At 33.7% G+C, this 21,159-nt stretch overlaps 1 protein-coding gene across 1 annotated transcript in view; it reads left to right on the top strand.

Moving 5' to 3' along the window:
* The window catches only part of LOC134237994 (uncharacterized), a gene marked incomplete at its 3' end in the record, with an annotated part of 46,588 nt that overhangs the window by 14,699 nt on the left and 10,730 nt on the right, over window positions 1-21,159 (top strand). Inside the window, exons 4-5 of the mRNA XM_062720121.1 lie at window positions 10,526-11,746; window positions 13,304-13,373. Coding sequence (XP_062576105.1) covers window positions 10,526-11,746; window positions 13,304-13,373 — 1,291 coding nt within the window. The remainder of the gene's footprint in view (window positions 1-10,525; window positions 11,747-13,303; window positions 13,374-21,159) is intronic.

Genomic DNA, 21,159 nt, shown 5'->3' with positions numbered 1-21,159 from the left:
GTTATGAAAGAATGTCAAATTATATTTGCATTTGCTTAACAGAAAGATGAAGGCCTAAACTTGTCCACTTGATAAATTTGTTACCCGCTTATCGTTCTTGAATTTGTGTTTTTATGACCTCATAAAGACCCATTGACTAAATATGTAAAGCATTAGATCTAGTGTAATTTTACCGTATTTTATTGATTCCATTTGAATCTTTTTTGTGGATATAAATGTGATTTTTTTTTAGATGAGCTATCTGATTCTAAAGTACAGTTTACTCTATTTGAACCAATCGTTGATTAGACACAGTAACTGAAAACAAGAGCTTTTCATAGTCAATGTGTACACCAGATGCCACGACCTCAAAATATGTTTCATAGAAGGATGATCCTGCATGGTGAAAACCTTGTTGAAATCAAGATTTTTCTCTTCCAATTATGATTACATTTTTTAAAATTAATACGTTATGAACAAAAATTTTCATATTTTTATTTGATGCGTATAATGTTTTTTTTTCATTCCCAGTGTAATTTTATATGATTGATTGATTGATTGTATACTTTTTAACGTCCCTCTCCAGAATATTTTACTGATATGGAGACGTCACCATTGCCGGTGAAGAGAATTTAGGCCTATGCTCGGCACTTACGGCCTTTGAGCAGGGAGGGATCTTTATCGTGCCACACATGCTGTGACACGGGGCCTCGGTTTATACGTTCTCATCCGAAGGACCACCCCATTTAGTCGCCTTTTACGACAAGCAAGGGGGTACTGAGGACCTATTCTAACCCGGATCCCCACAGGATTGTAATTTTATAACAATTTTATAACAATGACCCAAAAAGTCGTGTAATTCATTCAACACTGACTTGAACCTTCTTTCAATAAAAATTACAATGGGCATGCGAAATCTGTAAAATAAAGCTGTGTCATACATAAAGAGGAAAAACATTCAGCAAAACTCAGGGGCACCCGTTTTTTGCCCTAAAAAAACCATGGGGATGTTGAAGTTCATGATCAACGTGGATCAATGAACAGTCGGCATTTTTGAAAGCACAGTTCTGCAATCTGAAACACAAGGACTAATATGAAAAACATGTTATAAGTTACACAGTCAGTTAGTGTCGTACTTCAGGGCGTCATTTGATAAGCTTTTATTCAATCAGTAATCTACAAATTTGTCTGAAGCGGGATAAATAGGATTTATGACTACATCATCATAATTTTGCTTTCACAAGAAATACGATTTTAAAAATGACTTAAAACTTACCGGCATTTCGAGTATGCGCATGTACATGCATTGTAATGCTACAGTACTGATACATGTATAACAGTTTGGATGAGCAAGACTAAGGATCATACAGTTCGTGCATAAATTGATCAGTTAAAAAATCCATGCCCCAGTTTGTGAGACTGAACATAAACACTTTTAAAAAATTATATTTTTACAGTTAAACATTTTTTTAAGCAGACTATATATAATCTTTGTTAAAATTAACTGACACACATTTAGAAAATTTGATCTGTAAATCTATACGTACAAACAGGAAAGTAGGATCACACGGAAAGAATTAATCTCTTACATTTTAAAATTATTACGATAATAAAGGTAGTACTGTGTTATGTGAATATGGACCGAAGTTGGTAAAAAAAAAAGGAAGAGAAAGAAACAAAGAGAAAGAGAGTCATCGAGGCAGGGAAAGCCAATGAGAGAAAAATGAAAGCGATTGAGAGAGGGGAAAGTGATCAAGCAATAGGATCATTTCATTATTTCCCTTAAATAAATGAAATAGTTCATTTGCAAGTTAGTTTCACTGTCACACATCGCGATCAATCGAATCAAGCTTATAATTTGTAATTTGTACTTATGCGCGTGCTACACACTATATACAGTGAAAACTGTCTAATCCGACACCTGAATAATCCGACACACTGTGTATTCCGACGTTAAATTTATTTCCCATTTTAGTATTTTCCTTGTTTTTAACACTGTGCAATCCGACATCCTGTCTATTCCGACACAAATTTCGTCTCCCAGTGCATGTCGGATTAGACAGGTTTCACTGTACTAGTATCGATAGCATAATCTGATCATTTCTTAAATATTTTGATTGGGAAAGAAATCATAAATATTCTTGTATTAGAAAATAATTCAACTGACAGCATTTATATTTACATAATATATTACCCGAGTACAAAACCTCTCTCTCTCTCTCTCTCTCTCTCTCTCTCTGATCCCTGATCCCACCTCTGATGTTTTCGAGGTCCGTGTTTGCTCTGCTCTTATTTTGTACATTGTTTAATAGACTTTGAGATTGAATACTGTTTGTTATCTCCATATCCTTCTCTCTCTCTCTCCCTCTCTCTGGACAATGTTTTTTTTCTCACTCTCTCTTTAGATTGAAGTGTCGATGGTTGACAATAAATTACACAGATAAAACAGGCTAAAATCTTGAAAACATGCAACAAAATGTTAATAGCCATTCTCTGTAACCACTTAAACTTCGTTGCCACGCATGGTCCCCAATTTTGATGAAACTTCACCCATGCTTAGTACTTGACACCAGAAACAAATATCAAACAAAATTTCGTTGCTATATGTCTCGGTTGCTATGGCAACAGCCGGGAAAGTTTGAAAAAATGAGATTTTCAGCCACTTTAAATGTTGACTGTGGCTTACTAAAAACTAGAAAAAGCAAACAAATCATTCCCACAAAAACAATACACCTCGATGTCACTTATACTGTAAAGAAACTGTTTAGAATATATCTCTAAGTAAGTGGTAACCAAGGGTACATTTGGAATACATTTAAAATGCTGAAATATGCTGAAAAACACTCCGTATTCACTAATGGTCTAGGTGTTACATTTTCAAACTCAATCAACTTCTTAAGAAAAACAATGAAAATGTTTGACCTTAAGTATATAAGTATAAGCAATATTATTCTATAAATAACTTTAATGGTTGCCATGGTAACACAGTGTAACCATGCAAAACCAGTAACTAAGTTTGGGTTAATGCTACTGTCTTGAGGAAAAACATGAAAATTCAAGATTGGCAAATATGCATCCTTAGGACCTAACAACACCAAAACCATAAGAAAAATTGTGTATAATTGCTACTTTGCAGTGTTACCATAGAAACAAAGTACCAGTGCTTACAGGTGAATTATTTTTCGCTGCATTAAGATTTAAATTGCCACATTATCAAGAAACAAATTAAAGGACTCAGCTTGAATCGTACTTATCTGTTAGAACTGAAGTTGAATATCATATATTGATAAAAGTTGATGAAGAAAACAACACTGTTGCTATGGTAACCAAGAAGGGAAAATGTTCGATTTTGTGAACTTTATATCAATATTAAACCCTGTGTGCCAACTTCTTGCATCCACTTAGAGATTGGATGATAGTCAAAATTAAAAGTCAGGTTAGTTGTTAATAAATATCAATCATAAAAGTTTTGGGAATCTACATTTAAGGGTACGTATCCAAGGACAAAAAGTATTTTTCAGGTTTTTAAGCATATATTTTCTGCTTATTTCCATAGCAACGCTCTATTTAAAGAATCTAATCTGATTTTTTTCAAATGGGAAAACTAGGAGCACACCAACATCTTCCAAAATTGATCATTAGTTATGAGAAAATGTGCTTTTTTAAAAGATAGGATCAGATTTAAACATACAGAGTGTTACTTTGAAGTCTCTCTGTGGTATAAAAAACCTTGGCAACCATTGCCAACCAAAATGAAATATCATATTTTGTTCTTGGTATATGTTTCAAGGCTCTTTTTCTATCATTTGTTTACATTTCATCCTATAATTGCTTTTTTATTTTTACATGTATAACTTTATAAATTCAATGAATACCCTAAAATCTTGAAAATAAGCCGCGGCTTATTTTAAGTTTTGGTAAGAAAGTGGGGGCTTATTTTCAAGACCGGATTATTTTCAAATTGCGGCTTATTATCAATGCAAAAACCTGGTAAGAGAAGACATTGTATTCATTGGCGTTTCCCGATGTACGTTCTTTAGGATCGTCTACTTTATATTTTGAGAATGCCGATCCCGAAAAGTTAATTTCATTGTATAAAGCATATGAATTTACATGAAACATAAACTTGTTTTTTTTAAAAGTAAAAATAACATATAAGATATCCGCTTGCAATTGAATTACTTGATAAATTAATCAAACAAACACATATTTATACAACTCAGTTGCGGTACATTGAAATGTAATTACTACCAAGCCCTGTGATCAGCAGGTTTTGATCTTGCCTTGGGCAGTATTACCTGGCAGTTAAATACTTTACAAACAAAAACTTACTTTATCTATTTAATTATTACCACCTTTTCACACATCGTTAGCTTTTACAAGTCTAGATGAGATAATTATTGTTCTGACAATTTCATGGAAAAAAATTCACCATTTTAGCTGGTTCCGCAATTAAGTTCGTTTTAGCAAGCGTAACATGCATATGATTAATGGTTAAAAAATTAACTTTATTAACAACAATTTATTTAGTAATTTTACAAATTTTTAAGACGCGGAAATCGTCAAACGTTTAACATCTGTCTTAAATGGAATTGTCATGACCGGCTTATTTTCAAAACTGGCTTATTTTCGAGTAATTTTTAATGCAAGAAATAGGTGGCTTATTTTCAAAACCGGCTTATTATTAAATCCGTCTTATTTTCAAGATTTTAGGGTATTTTTTTTATTTTTGAATACTTTGTTACCATAGTAACGTATGTAATAGTTGATTTACCAAACATGTTTGTCATGCATTTGAGACATCTGACCTTCAAGGTTTGGAAACAGTCATTGCCAATTGTTTGCTTTGCCGCAAATGTTAATTATGGGGCTCTAAACATGTTAAAAAATGCCATTTTTTGAACTTTAAGACATGTTGCTATGGTAACTATAAAACTTAGCAACCAATTTTTGCCTGATTTCAGTTTAGGGTATCAAAGACTTTTATCATATAGAGTTTGGAGAAATTCTGAGACTATGCGTGCCACAGCTCCTATATAAAAGTTCAAGTCATTACAGAGAATGGCTCTTAAAAGACAAATACTATTATGTTTGAACATCACTTCTTTATGCGAGATTTTAGTCAAGATAATGACATTTCTTCAGAATTAAGCTGCAAAAGACATGATTTTTGTATGAATTAAAGTACTGAATGTGCTGACTGAGTCTTCCTGACATCATAAAGAAAGGATAAAAAAAAGCAGTGCTAAGTGAAATTCATTTTTAGCTCTACTGGTCAGAGACCAGAAAAGTTTATGCGATAGTAATGCGTCCGGTGTCCGTCCGTCTGTCTGTCTGTCTAGCTGTCTGTCTGTCCGCTGTCTGTAAACAAATTTTCAAAACGCTATTCTTCCTACAATTTTAGTTTGATTTCAATATTACTTGGCACATAAGTAGACTACACTAAGATACATAGAATAGTGCATCGGTTTTTAATTTCGATGAACGGTGTTGCCATGGTTACTAAAAATAGAATTCTCTGTGAAATTCCTTAAAAAGGCTACTCCTTCTACAGTTTTGGTCTGATTTCAATATAACTTGACACACAAATAGACTACACTAAGATACATAGAATAGTGCATCGGTTTTTGATTTTGGTGAACGGTGTTGCCATGGTTACTAAAAATAAATTTTTTTGTGAAATTCCTTTAAAACGCTACTCCTTCTACAGTTTTGGTCTGATTTCAATGTAACTTGGCAAACAAGTAGACTACACTAAGAATAGAATAGTGCATCGGTTTTTGATTTCGATGAACGGTGTTGCCATGGTAACTAAAAATAATTTTTTTTTTGTTTTAAATTCCTTTAAAATGCTTCTCCTTCTACAGTTTTGGTCTGATTAGTATAACTTCATTACTTGACACATAATTAGACTACACTAAGATACATAGAATAGTGCATCGGTTTTTGATTTCGATGAACGGTGTTACCATGGTTACTAAAAATAGAATTTTCTGTGAAATTTTATTAAAACGCTACTCTTCTACAGTTTTAGTTTGATTTCAAAATAACTTGGCACTCAAGTAGACTACACAAAGATACATAATAGTGCGATGGTTTTTGATAAGTACAAACCAATAGAGCTACAGTCTCGACAGAGACTTCTGGTTTCAGTCGAGTAATTTTGATCGACTCTGCTGCTTCTAACTTGTGTAAAAAAAATCCAAAATGTAATTTCGGCTCATTCATATTGCTCAGATGAACTCATTTCCGTGTTCAACCCAAAGTGCTCAGGACATTGTTTCGTATAGACTTCAAAAAGCAAGATGTTGAAAAAAAACCCATAAAACTGTAAATATACTGACACGCAAAAGAAACACAACACCCTACTTTAGGAGGAAATAATTATGTAAAGTAAAAAATTTTGTATTTTAAAATTATAGATATATTCAATTTGGTTAATATCGGTAATTTAACGGTTAAACGATTTTCGTACCATAACCGGAAGTTAAGTTGGAGTCTGCTTAACAGAAATAAAAAATTGCATGTTTAACAAAACATTTGGCAATATCATGGAGTTTTAAGGGTTTATACCGTTCATCTTAAGTAATGCAGCAATATTTCAATAATTCAAATCTCCTTTTGTTTCCTGTAACGATGCTAAGGCTTCTCGAAAATGGCTTAAGTACGCATTTCCATTGCTCTAACTGGAATATCCCAAAGTAAAGGTGATGGAGAGTTAAATGATGCAAAAATACACTGCATTATGTTTCAACGGCGTCTTATGTATCATATGCATAAATGATGGTCCTCGGACCGGAAGTCCAAGGGTAACTACAATTTGCTAAGTTAGAGAAAATTCGACCTAATCATTTGAAAAACAGGCATTTAAAAATGACAAAGAATAATTCCTTCGCTCAAATCTCGATATTGATTAAATTATTGTGTCGTAGATATTAAGCTGCAACTGTTGTTTAGGGCAGTCTTGCACGATGTAATTTAGTGGCTGGGAGGGGGTTGTTTTAACAGTCATATGTTACTTGGTAAAGTTAAAAAACAAACATTTAACATATTTATCAAATCTCTCATGTTCTGAAAAGTGTTTTTAGCCTTACTGTATCCTTTTTTGGAAATCATTAGATAAAAAATTCAAACATTTGTTGATTACTGCTTGTTGCGTTTCTTTTGGGTGTCAGTATATGTAGTTCCAGGTGGATTCAAGCTATGTCTCCATAAAAGTAATGGGGGGGGGGTGTCTAGCCATGCAATCATAAACCAGGTTGTCAAAATGAAGGTTTTTAGCTCACCTGAGCCGAAGGCTGATGGCCTGGCATGTCTTGAAAATCTTCCTCTCAATAACCACTATACCAGGAGTCCAGGACATATAAAACTTACAGGGAATCATCCTCAGGTATTGTAGATTCATATTTATTCAAATCATGACCCCCAGGGGTAGGGCGAGCCACAATGGCTGATAAAAGTTTCATATAGAAACACATACGGAAATTCTTTAAAAAATCTTCCTCTCAAGAACCACTGTGCCAGGAAAGATGAAACTTATAGGGAAGTATCCTCAGGTAGTGTAGATTCAGATTTATTCAGATCATGACCCCTGGGGATAGGGCGAGCCACAATGACCAATCAAAGTTTTACATAGAAATATAAAGAGAACTTTAAAAATCTTCTTCTCAAGAATAGCAAAGGCATGAATGATTATACTTATATGGAACCTTGACCTCAGGTACTGGACATTCAATTTTGTTCAAATCATGACCACTGGGGTAGGGCGGTGTCACAACATGGAATCCCAAGTTTTACATAGAAACGTGTAGAAAAAATCTTTAAAAATCTTCTTTTCAAGAGTAGCAAAGCCATGACTAGTCCTATTCAAATGGAAGCATTCTCAGGTAGTGTAGATTCAATTTTGTTCAAGTCATGACCCCTGGGGGTAGGGCGGGGCCACAGTGTAAGTTCAAATGTAAAGGGCAATAAAGCCACAGGTAGTCAAAGAAATATGCAAGCATCCTTAGCTAGCGTAGATTCAAGTTTGTTCAAATCATACCCTCTTTTCTGATAACATTTTGTCCGGCGTCTATCTGTCTGTCCATCTGTCTGTAAACGTTTCACATTTTCGACTTCTTCTCAAGAACCGCTGGGTCAATTTCAACCAATCTTGCCACAAAGTATCCTTGGGTGAAGGGGATTCAAGTCTGTTCAAATGAAGGGCCACGCCCTCATTTAAGGGTAAATAATTGGGAATTAATGAAAATTTGGTGGCATATTTTAAAAATCTTCTTCTCAAGAACCATTGTGCCAGAAAAGATGAAATTTATGGGGAAATATCCTCAGGTACTGTAGATTCAAGTTTGTTCAAATCATGACCCCCGGGGGAAGGGCGGGGCCAAAATGGCCAACCTAAGTTTTACATAGACACATATAGGAAAATTCTTTTAAAATCTTCTTCTCAAGAACAGCAAAGCCATAATTCATCATTTTTATATGGAAGCATGTTCAGGTAGTGTAGATTCAAGTTTGTTCAAATCATGGCCCCCAGGGGTAGGGTGGGGCCAAAATGACCGACCAAAGTTTTATATAGGAAAATTCTTTAAAAATAATTTTCTAAAAAATAGCAAATCCATGTTTTGTCATGTGACTACTTTTGGATTTAAACTTTACAATAAAAAGCCATTTTCTTTTTTTTTCCTATCCTTAGTGCTCAGATGAGCGATGTGGCCCATGGGCCTCTTGTTTTAGGATTGGTTGGGACCACTATTAGGTTTAAACTTTTCAATAATAAACTGATTTCTGCTTTTTTTCCTAGCCACATTGTTTAGTTTAGCGATGTGGCCCATAGGCCTCTTGTTAATGCATTTATTAGGTCACCTGAGTAAACTCAGGTGACCTATTGCTATCCTTTTTGTCCGTCGTCGTCTATCGTCCGTCGTGCGTTAACATTTGAACATTTTCAGCTTCTACTCTGCTAGTAGTAGTAACTAAGTGCATAGTTATGATGAGCAAGAGTGCCTCTACCAAAATTGTGAATTGTATGGCCCCATGGTCAGGAGTTCTGGTGTTAGGGCGGGGCTCTATTGATTATATAGTGAAAATACTAGAATTATTTGAAAATCTTCTTCTCTGTCTCTGGGTATGAAGCAGATGAACTACCTATTATATTTATGATGAACAACGGCCCTAAACTTGCAGAATTGTGAATTTCAAGGCTTTCAAGATCAGGGGTACCATAGAGGATGAGGGCTGTGCTTACATGTATATACTGAAAATGAATGAATTGTTTGAAATCTACTCCTTGATATTACATGTAATAAAATTTTTTGAAAGGCAAGGATGCCTTTTAAAAAATTTTGCAGTGTGTGGATCTATAGGCCTAAGGGTTAGGGATTCGTGTGTGGTAAGGGCACTAGTACTGACTATTGCTAAATATATTACTGATTAGTTGAAATGCATTTTTTGTTCCCCTACCCTGCCAATGGGTATTAAGTTACCAAGCTAAGCAAGTGTATTGTTGTGATGATCAATGTTGCCTCTTTCAAATATGTGAATGCTATAGCATCTGGCTTAAAACATGAATCAAATTCAATAACTGGAAAGTTGTTGCTAATGCTCACTTGACCTGTAAGGCCCATGGGCCTCTTGTTATGGATTAAAAATCATTCAAATTGATTTTTTAAAAGTTTTTAAAAGTGTTCTGTATTAGAGCACATTCTAAACACATATCATACAAAAGTTCTTTAAAAACTTTCCATTCACAGAAGCTATTTACTGCTTTACATCCAAAGTGACAAAAAATACTATAATGGATACCAAATCTGTAGTTTTATCTCTAATCAACAAGAAAACATTGATGTAACCATCAATTGTCGCCCGGGAAATATATAAAATAAACAATGAAAATGAGTCTTGATCATCAAACCGCTTCGATATGCGTGAAAAGGAATGCGTCTAATTGACGGAGACGATAGTCGCGAATATTTTGAAGATTTTAGTCGGATAAAAATAAAAAACGATACCATTTTAAACTTGATCAATTCCTCAAGTAAATGTTGGCTGCATAAAATATAAATTGAATTTAGACACATGCATCACCTATATTTAAAAATGTATTATTTTTCAATATTAGAATATAAAACACGAACTGTGCTGAGTACGTTTTTATCCGAGAGGTTAAATTCGATGTTCTAAAAAAAGGGACCTGTTGTTTTTTCGATAGTAAATGATAAGCAACTAGTTTATATATTAAATATGAAAAACGTATATATTTTTACAGGCTCACTTTATGAAAGTAAATATATTAAGTATCTCGTAATTTATAAACGCAAAGAACATTCTGATTAACAATCTTTTCAATGTTTAGAAAACCTTAAATTCTAAACTTAAACTTATATGTATAGAGCAGCTTCAATTAGATTTTGTACCAATTTTACTACTGAGAAACCTGTAACTCCAGATCTTTCAAAGATTACCCATAATATAGCATTATATTATTATGATTTTAGCGCACAATTATGTTTTTAAAATATTTTCATGTTTGCTTTGTTTTTATCTTCAGGAAATAAAAAAGTATCTCAGGGAGTTCTGGAATGCTGTACCAGATGAGGATAGAAGTTGGTTAAGTGAGTCTCTGAATGATCGGGAATATGCAGTCGGTTTAAAGAAACTTACTGATAATACCAAGGAATACCTGGAGTCAATGAAAAAGTCCATAGTGGAACTATTTACAGATGAGAACAATACAAAAGTTGAATTGCCTTCTTCGTGGGCTTTAATGGAGCAGTTATTGTATGAAGGAGCCTGGAAGGTTTTGAACCTAAGTGAAATCTGGAAACTCAATGCATCTCTTCCCCATGAATACCAAATCAAAAGTGATAAAGAAATGTCAAAATTTTTAAAATGTTTTCATGACAGTGGCCTTCTTCTGAATTTTGAAGAAGTGGAATTGAGGGAACATGTTATACTAGATATTCAGTGGTTTGCTAATGCTTTCAGTAAGATAATTGCTGATGAAAACCACATCAATAAAGATTGTCAAAAGAAATTAGTCAAAGAGTGGAAATCCTTCAACAAAACAGGGGAACTTATAGAAACAGTAATAGATGCTTTGTGGAAAGATGAACCCTCTTACTTGAAACATAAAAATGAAATTATGCCATACATGGAGAAACTTCAAATGCTGGTAACATTGAATGCACATGAGGCTGTATCAGAAGGTGGCATGTCATGGTATGTCCCGTGTATGAACAAAAAGCAGTTTAAAGCTGACTTCAATGAAGATAAGTGGGAATGCTCCTCCATTTTGTGCTTCAGATTCACTTCCTTTGCCATGTTTGTGTTCTACAGACTGGTAGCATACTGCATAAGTTCTCTAAGATGGAGTGTTGCTAAAGATGAAGACAATGAAGGAAGTCTATGTCTTTATCAAACAGCGGCAGTTTTTGATTACAAAGAACACACGGTTGTTGTTGGCATATGTAATGACGATATTCAGTTGCAAGTGCTGAGAATCAAACCATTGACTGTAGAGAACGATGTATCAAATGGAATTGGAGACTCCATTAATAAAGCAATAGAAAAATTAACAGAAACATTCATTGGCACAAAGATATTCCTCAGAGGATTCAAATGTCAAAATATTATTTGTGATGAGAGGGATCTATCTTTCACCCTTGCAAGTGAGCTGTCCAAAATCAAGACGAAAGAAATTCAGTGCAAGTGTCAACTTCAGGAGAAACATGTGATTAATATACAGATGACTTTGGGATGCTGGGAAAAGGTATCAATTTGAATTTAAACTTACTTTGTGGGTAGAAATTTGTTTATGTTATAATTAATAATAATAAAAAGAACAATTAAACATTATTAGATTTTACGACAAAGTTATAAATTAAATTTCATGCATAGATTTCATATATAATATACGCGTATGTAATAATATTATAAGCTTTTTCATTTAAACTTTGCGAATTTTTGATTGATTAAAGAAGAACTATTTTTACACTCTTAGAAATTCCGTGTAAATTTTCACTGTTACTACGAAAGTTCATTTAAGAATAAATAGATACAATTCATGATTAATGCAAAGGACAGTTTATGTGAACTGAAGATTGATGATATTTAAACTAATGCTATTGTGATAACATTTGTAAATTAAGTCCTATATTTCTGAGCTTACACTCATTTGCTATTATTAATGCTAATAATCTATATTTCAAAATCATTCTCAGGGAGGTACTGTCAAATTACATATTTTCAAAGGATAATTTTTTGGTGGTTTGAGTTAAAGTTTTAAACCCGCCAAATTTTTTAAAATTTTTATAACTTTTAAATGAAATAAGATTACTAATTAATTTTTGTGTCAAATGCTATAACAATATATACTTCGTAATATTAAAGAGAAAAAATTAACTTCAAATCTGTGTCCAAGTACCTTTAAAACTCTTCGTTTGTGGGGGATTTGAATTCGTGGGTGAAGGATTTTGAGTACTTCTGGATATGAATTTGTGATTCTCTGCATACCTTGAAAAAACGAAAATTACCCCCCTCCTTCCCCACGCGAAAATTTGTGATATCACAATAACCTGAAAGAACTTGCTGCACTGTAAATTAATATGAATTCAACTTATTTCATTAAATTTTCAATGTAAATGTGGTTCAAATAACACATGTAAGTTCATTTACTCCCTAGAATGGTCCTGCCCATATACCAATTAACTGACCAATTCCTCATGACTCATTTCGAACATTAATATATTGATTGATTGTTTGTTTGTTGTTGATTAACGTCTTTCTCGAGAATTTGGAGACGCTACCACTCATATGGAGACTCCACCACTTGCCGTTCGAGGGCTACAAATTCTGACCTATACTCGGCTCTTACGGCCAATGAGCTGTGAGGGATCTTTTTGTGCCAGCACTTACTGTGACACGGGTCCTCGGTTTATACGGTCTCATCCGAAGGAGCAGTCTCCACGTCTCACAGTGGGAGTCTACTCATGACATCAGGAATACCACCTTACTTTGCGACTCTAGTGCAGACGCTCTATCCACTGCCCAATGCTTGCAACGAGCTTAATATAATGTAGACACATACTGCTTTCATCTCCTTCAAAAATTCTCTAAGAGTGCAGGCATTAAATTAAATACAGGCTTTGTAAATCTGCAATGTCCTTAAATTTTGACAAAAATGAGTAAAATTTTTAGCATCTTCAAATTATAATATGAACTGGCTCCTTTACATGAGTTTAGATGTGATGATGTGACTTACAATCAGGGGCTTCTAGCTAACATTGATCTATTTTGAATTCACATTGACTAAAATTGTCATTTCCAGGATCTTTTAAAAGAAACAGAAGTACACAGAAGTTTATCACTGACATCTATGGACAGACTTGATGCTAGAGGTAAGGCAACTACAAATAGAGATATGGCGACAGAGTTAAACTCTCCTTAACCTCTTAACATGCATAACAAAAAAGATATGACTGCCGTCACGAGAAAAGGGCCCTTAAGGTCAAATTTTCACAAATTGACTTTTTGGAAAATTTTAATAGCCGGACTCTTTCTGAATGCAAATATACATAAATTTTGAAAATATCTCACTTTTTTCCTATTTTATGAGCATTTTAGTGAGGCGCTCCAAAATAACTTTGACGTTACTCAATGAAAACGTAATGACGTCGCCTGCGTCTAATTCAATTTTCAAAAAATCTTGAAATGTTTTTTAAATAACATCAATCGTTTTGAGAATGAACGGCTTAAGAAAGTGTCTTATTTTTTTCTTCCAAGCGACTAGTATCTAACTATTCCTAAGGGATATCGTATGTTATAACTATTTCCATGCTAAGAAGATGGGCGCATTTGGTGGGTGATCTGCAGGAATTATTTGTACGAAACATTTATGGTTTAAATGTTCAAGATTTGGTTGGCTGAACATACCTGGTCAGATTTTACAAACACGTCCATTGGTTATTTTTTTCATTTAGTTTGAAAGACATTGTGAAATTGTAACATTTATGTCCATTTTTTTTCTAGGGGGTACTATAACATAGTAATGTGTCACAAAAAATTAAACCTAAAATATCTAATGCGTAGATGCATGATACGTGTACATGTACATTATTAAAAAAGAAGATTAGAATTGATTTCGCTTGAGAACCAAACTGAACCAAAATTTATCTAATTCAAAATTTTAATACATCAGTACATAAAACGAAACTGACAAAATAAATAGTTGTTTGCCTAAATAAAAAAAAATTACGCCCCATGCCAGGCTCGAACCAAAAACTTTTCGCTTCGTGTGCACTGAACAAGTAGCCTTCCGAACTGAACTATCACCGCTACACATGAAGAATTGTTTTTTAAAAGGACAAAGACGCACCACATTGGAACATTTGGATTTTGGGGTGAAAAGTTGATTTTTCGTGGTCTCTGGGTCTTCTCTCCATTTTTAAAAAAAGAGTATTCGTTTCTTTGAATGAAAATACACACAAATAACGTTTCAAAATCATGGAGAGAAGACCCAGACATAGAAAATTTTTAGAAAAATGTGTTTAAAAAAGTACCATTTTGTACCAAATGTCTGATATGGCCAATTTTCAAGTTATTTTTTAGCAAATCAAAGCTCAATTTCGGGAAAATATTTTCCGTTCCTGTTGCACAGGAACCCGATAAATTAAAAAAATGTTGAAAATTCATGTGACATGTCAATAAAATTTTCACTTTTCATTTACGCCCAGGTTCCTGCCGAATGCCAATCAAAAGCGCCGTCGTTCTTTTAGAGCAGATCTGTTAAATTCGTTAAAAACGGGGGGTCTAGCCAGAATCTAGGAACGCTTTATAACATAATCAGTAGGAAAATAATATTTGTTTATATCCATACAAATTATTCTTTTTAAATAAAATAATCTAATTCAATTTATAAAATATATAAAGCACCTGTAACACTTAAAGATTCAAAGAAATATATATAGAGAGAGAATCCGATGCAGAAGGACGCCGCGCGCAAAAAGGGGCACCCCTCGCAAAAAGGACATCGATCCCGATATTTAAAAAAAAATCTAATTAGACAGCATTCACTTCCCATCACACATGCCCGTAACTTTATTCCCTATAACTGTTATGATAAAAAAAACACCTTGTATTTTCTGTATCACCGAAGAATTCAGCTGAGAAATTCAAGATATGTAAACTTGTTTTTAAAAACTTTATTCCTTTTATTAACATTCATGAAAAAAATATACGTTCCCTTCTCCCATGCAAGGAAGTAAGGAGTCAATCCTTAAGTCGCGGGTTCGAATGCCACTGTGGGACGTGGAGATCGGTCCTTCGGATGAGACCGTATAAACCGAGTTTCCGTGTCACAGTAGGCGCTGGCACGAAAAAGATCCTTCCCTGCTCAATGGCCCTGAGTGCCGAGTATAGGACAAAATTTGCAGCTCTCCACCGACAAGTGGTGGCGTCTCCATATGAGTGAAAAATTCTCGAGAGGGACGTTAAACAATATACAATCAAAAAAATCTTCCATGCAAGCAAATTAATTTTTTTTTTTTTCATTTTTTTTTTTGGAATAGTTTATTTAAAATGTTTAAAGCTCTAAGTTTCCATTGTTATACAATTCATTTTCAACGCCTGCCTTAGTTATGGAGTAGAAACGTAGTAAGTAGTCTAATAAAGGACAAATAAATCTGAATGGTTTATTTACCGTAACATAAATTGAAACTTTCTATGAATTTTTACCTCAATTTGAAACCGTCTTGTAACTTTTTATTGTTTAAAAAGTAAATCACAATTAATTAATTCGGTTAGAAATATTTCTGCACATTAACCTTTTTTTTTCTTAATTTTATGGCACTTGTACCTGTTTCACTTAAACACAACATTTGTATATTCTTACAAGGACCGCTACTATGATCTCAAAAAAATGATTTATGTATAATATTGTATAATTTAATCAAAGAGATTGGAATTGTGCTGTTCTAAATTTTAACGAAATCTATTTGAAACTGAATGAATACTTAATATATATTTTTACTCAACAACAGCAGGCCCTTAGGAAGCCATTTCATTGGGGGGGGGGGGGGGGTAGCAATATTTTTTTCAGTTTTGGGCACTTTCAACCACCAAATTTTCCTTGACAATCAAAACAATTTTTTAGCGGCCACGGACGGTTATCTATTCATTTTCCTCCATGACAATGGCTAATTAACATGATACCTTATAAGTTTTTTAACATTTCAATGCGATTGTTTTATCCAATAATGAACTAAATTACGTCCAGCATTCGTTAATGATTTTATGTATGAAGCGATGCTGTTAATTAAGTAATAGTATACATGTACTCTCTTTCGCTGAAAATATTTAGGCAAGCAATTTTCCCTAGTTATTACTTCAGAACATATCAAAATAAAAAAAAACAATTTGACTTGTACCTTCGCCTGTTCCCACAAAACTCATTTGAAAAAGAGGAGGGGGGGGGGTCAGTTAAGGAAAACAATAAATCTACCTTAAAAAAAACCTACTCAACCAGAAACAGGATGTGTGTGTGTCGAAACTCGAATCCAGTTTCGACATTGGGGAGGGGGGGGGGGTGTAGGTTCAATCTTCTTTCACTATCAAATTTTCTTAATCAAGCTTAAACAGTGCCTTATTCTTATGCCCTATAGTGCACGAATTTGACTATGATACAACAAAAAGTGTGTATGTTTTGTGTGTGTGTGAAGGCTGGGGGGGGGGGGGGGCTTTCAATGCACACTTGCGTGTGACTGTAATGGCCAATATTTTATTTAAAAGAAGAAAAATTTGTGTTTGTTTATTAATTACTCTTCGTAGAGTCATGTTATAGAATTATGATATAAAGTCTTATCTCGGAACTTTAAGACTGACATTAATGTCGAGATATGCAGGGTATTTTGATACATGTATCAGAAAGGACAAGATAGGGTAAGACCAGTATTTGGCCCCCGATTTTGGGTGTCTTTCAGAATGATCCAACAGTTTATCCATGAAAACCTGTTTTCACCTCTGCCACAAAATGAGTGTTGGTTTTAAGATTAAGAATATACAGAGGTCACAGTGAGGTCAGAAAATAGATCAATTTTCGAAATTTCTCCTTTTTATGCAAATTTTCACTAAATTTACAGCACATTTTCTTTCGGAAAACATAGAGCACACTCTTGTACTCAAAATATGACGAAAATCCACCAGAATTGAGAAAATTCGGGAAAATGTCCTATTTCTGAACCCTCTATTGGCTTCCATGTAGGCTTTGAATCAAAATATGTGCTTGTCTTAAAGTAAGCATCATTTTAACTTTCTAACTACAAACTATCACAATTTTATCAGTGTTCTGATTTTTATATAAAAAATTCGGCTGTTACCCTATCTTGTCCTTTCAACGCAAAATGTGACTTATTTATTTCATATCAGGAATAGTCAGTGATATATATTTCACGCTCATTAAAGTTTTTAAAGAATTTAAAAATTTTCATTAATTTTGGAAATTACACCCTTAACAATTTGTCACAAACTTTTTGCTTTTTCATTGATGTAATTGATGTTATCCAGAAATGCTTACGTCATTTTGCTTAGCAATAGTTTTCCCCCTTTTGGTTTATAAATATACTCATTCATAATATCACTGTCGATGTAATATTCTTAATTTCTTCAACATTGGGCATAATGCTTTTGGGAAAAGTCTATAATAGCTGTATTTAATTTCTTAAAATATTGCAAAATAGGTTCAAGCGGGATTTCATTCATTCATTTCACCGGAACAATTTCAGAAATTTGAAACAAAAGTAAGTTCTACCATACAATTCCATTTAATCATTTTAAATTAGTTTTTGAAATTTATTTATTTTATTAACATTTTCGTGGCATCCCCATCATCCGTATTTTTTCCCTTAGCATATTCTAAAAAATATTTATTGTTTATGTAAAAGGTTTGGATCTCCCATGCTACCAGTATCTTTATTCAATCAAAGAGGGATTATAATTCTTAGCTTTAACTTTGACCGGTCTTTTCATTCGAAGATTTTTTGCTTGTCTTCTCCCCCCCTCCCCTTTTGTCTTTTTACACACATTTAAAAATCAACAGTTCACCGAAAGCTGGTTATCTTGGTATGTCAGTATGATATACTATGGATTAAAATTAAAATGGCTTAAAACGTTTTAAATAATGGTATATATTTTTCAGAAAAAAAGTAGTGCTTATAAGAACGGTAATTACTATATATGCTTAGATCTCTCTCTCTCTCACTGAAATATTTACACGTATATGGAATGTAACGTTTAATATTAAGACTTCTTAACATGAATTCAAACTTCAATTAAGCGTTTGTAAATTGCTCAGAAAACAAATATGCAGCATTTTTAATTTAGTCATGCATAGACATCGTTTTGATCTATATTTCATAGCTAGCAACGTGCATGTCCAATGCCCCGTATATCTACATCAAGTTACTCAAACAAAATTATGAATAAATTTATGTACTGAATTGTAAATATATCACATACCTATAAAGGCTATTAAAAATGTCCGCAACAAGTTTAAATTTTTTGTTACGCTTTGAAATTCAATTTCATTTCTTGTTTACAAAATGCAGTCAACAAAAATTACTTCCGTGTTTACAATACCGTGACTTTGACGTCGTTTTCTGAGCATTGTGACGTCAAAAGATAAGGGCCCTTTTCTCATGACGGCAGTCATATTTTAATGCTCTAAAATTCAATATTTTAGAAAATACGTTTTTTTTTTTGTCCTGTCTGATTTTTTTTTCAGATAGTTAAAATTTTATTTTTTTTCTATAAACTTCTACCTTCATTGTGATGATTGATTGATTGAAAAGAAGATTTTAAAGGCTTTTTATTTGGTAAATGTATACATATACTTATCTGAACTTTAAAACTGTTCAATGATCCTTTTTTTGTTTGTTTGTCAGTTCATCCAATCGTGTCTTGCTCATGGTGTAGTAGTGTAGAAATAATATCATTTCACATTTTTGACTTCTTCTCTACTAATCTCTAGTACCACTGTGCCAATTTCAGCCAATCTTGCCATAAAAATCCTTGAGTAAGGAGATGCAAAATAATTCAAATGAAGAACCTCGCCCTCTTCCAAGGGAAGATAATAACGAAAGAGTGAAATTTTTGGAGAAATCTTTTCAAAATTGTTTTCTCAAGAACCACTTAACTAAAAAATATCAAACTTACAAGATACATTCTTTATTTAGGGGAAAATTCAAATGTGTTCAAATGATGACCATTAGGGGTAATGTCAGGTCACAGTGAGGGATCAGAGTTCTAAATACATGAAGGAATAATTAGGAAAACATATTTAAATCTTTTCAAGAACGTCAAAGCCATGATTAGTCATATTGATATGGAAAAAGTCTAATGCAGTATCAATTTCAGTTTCTTCCAATGATGGCACTTGGACCAAAATGGGAATTAAAGCTTTACACAGGAATACGTGTATATAGGGGAAAATTTAAAAATCTTCGTCTTAAAGTCAGCAAAACTAGGTTAAGTCATATTGATATGGAAGCACCTTCAGGTAGTGCAGATGCAAGTTTGTTCAAATGATGACCTCTGGGGGTAGACATGGGCCACAACGAACTTTTACATAGGAATTGATTGGAAAAACATCTTTAACGAAACATATGGAGATAACAAACAGTATTCAATATCAAGTCTATAAAACAATACAGAATAGGAGCAGAGTATCCCCTGCCGACCAGTCACAGCAGCTGTGTGCTCCTTGTCATGATCAGGAAATAACGGAATGAAAAACATCGGTCAGCATTTGACGACTCAATTAGAAATTGTATTTGCTGACAAGATCATTGTATCTACTTATGAAATAATGACTTTAAACAAGAATGCTGACGTTTTTGTTTCATCAACTTGGTTGGCGATAATGTACCTCGTTTAAGAAATTGTTGATACGTAGAGCAGGTGATGAAGAAAGTATTGGAAGTTGATAAGAGAAAAGTAAAAGTCAACACCTTTATCATAGATCTTAATTGGTTGTTAGATTACCATTAATGTCTTTTTCAGGTAAAATATCCAAATATGAAACAGTTGTGCCAGAATCTGTGGTATCTTTTACCTCAAGCTCACTTGGATAAATTGTATAGACACAAGAACGAAAATAATTGTTAATTGACAATACATTGTCGAAATATCTAAATGTCGAGTTGACGGGTGCAGCAAATATTTAGCTCACCTGAGCTATTCTGATCATAATTTGTCTGTTGTCCCTCTGTCTGTCCATCTGTAATTTTTCACATTTTGATGTCTTCTCCATAACCACTTGGCCAATTTCAATTTCAACCAAACATGCCACAAATCATCCTTGGATGAATGGGATTTAAGTTTGTTAAAATTAAGGGTCTCGTCCTTATTCAAGGAGAGATGATTAGGAAATGGTGAAAATTTGGAAGCATGTTTCAAAAACGTTCTTCTCAAGAACCACTTGGTAGGTTAAAATGAAACTTATGCGGAAGTATCCTGAGGAAGTGTTGACTCAAGTTTGTTCAAATCATGATCCCTGGGGGTAGGATTGGAGCACAATGGCCGACCGACTCTTTAGATATGAATACATCGAAAATTATTATTTTTCAAAATCTTCTTCTCAAGAACAACAAAGCCATGATTGGTCATATTTATAAAGAAGTATACCCAAGTAGTATTGATTCAATTTTGTTCAAATCATAACCCCTGGAGGTGGGGTTAGGCTCCAGTGGATGACCAAGTTTTACATAGAATACACAGGAAAAATCTTTAAAAATCTTCTTCTCAAGAACAAGATGGCCTTGATTGGTCATTTTTATAAGGAAGCGTCCTTATGTAGTCTTGATTCATTTTTTTTTCAAATCATGACCCCCGATGATAGGGTGGTGGCAAAAATAAACGTTCATACTTATGGGGAAAAGCCACAGTAAGTCAAAGAAATAAGTTAGGAAAAATCATCCCCCAGTAATTTTTAGGTGTAGGATGGGACCACATGCTTTGAAGCTTTTCGAAACTGGATTGATTTTTGCTTTATTCCTATCCACAGTGCTGAGGGAGCGATGTGGACCATGGGCCTCTTTCTTCTTTTCACGCATAAAATTTTCCACAAATTCTTCTTTATATGAATACAAAAATAGGTCTGCTTTTAACAGGGTACAATTGTTATCCCTGGAA

This window comes from Saccostrea cucullata, unplaced genomic scaffold (genome assembly GCF_032062105.1).
Source record: "Saccostrea cucullata isolate Sc308-1 unplaced genomic scaffold, CSIRO_AGI_Scuc_v1 ctg3285, whole genome shotgun sequence".
NCBI lineage: Eukaryota > Metazoa > Mollusca > Bivalvia > Ostreida > Ostreidae > Saccostrea > Saccostrea cuccullata.
Note: the sequence above shows the minus strand (reverse complement) of the source record. Positions and strands in the feature narration are given on the sequence as shown.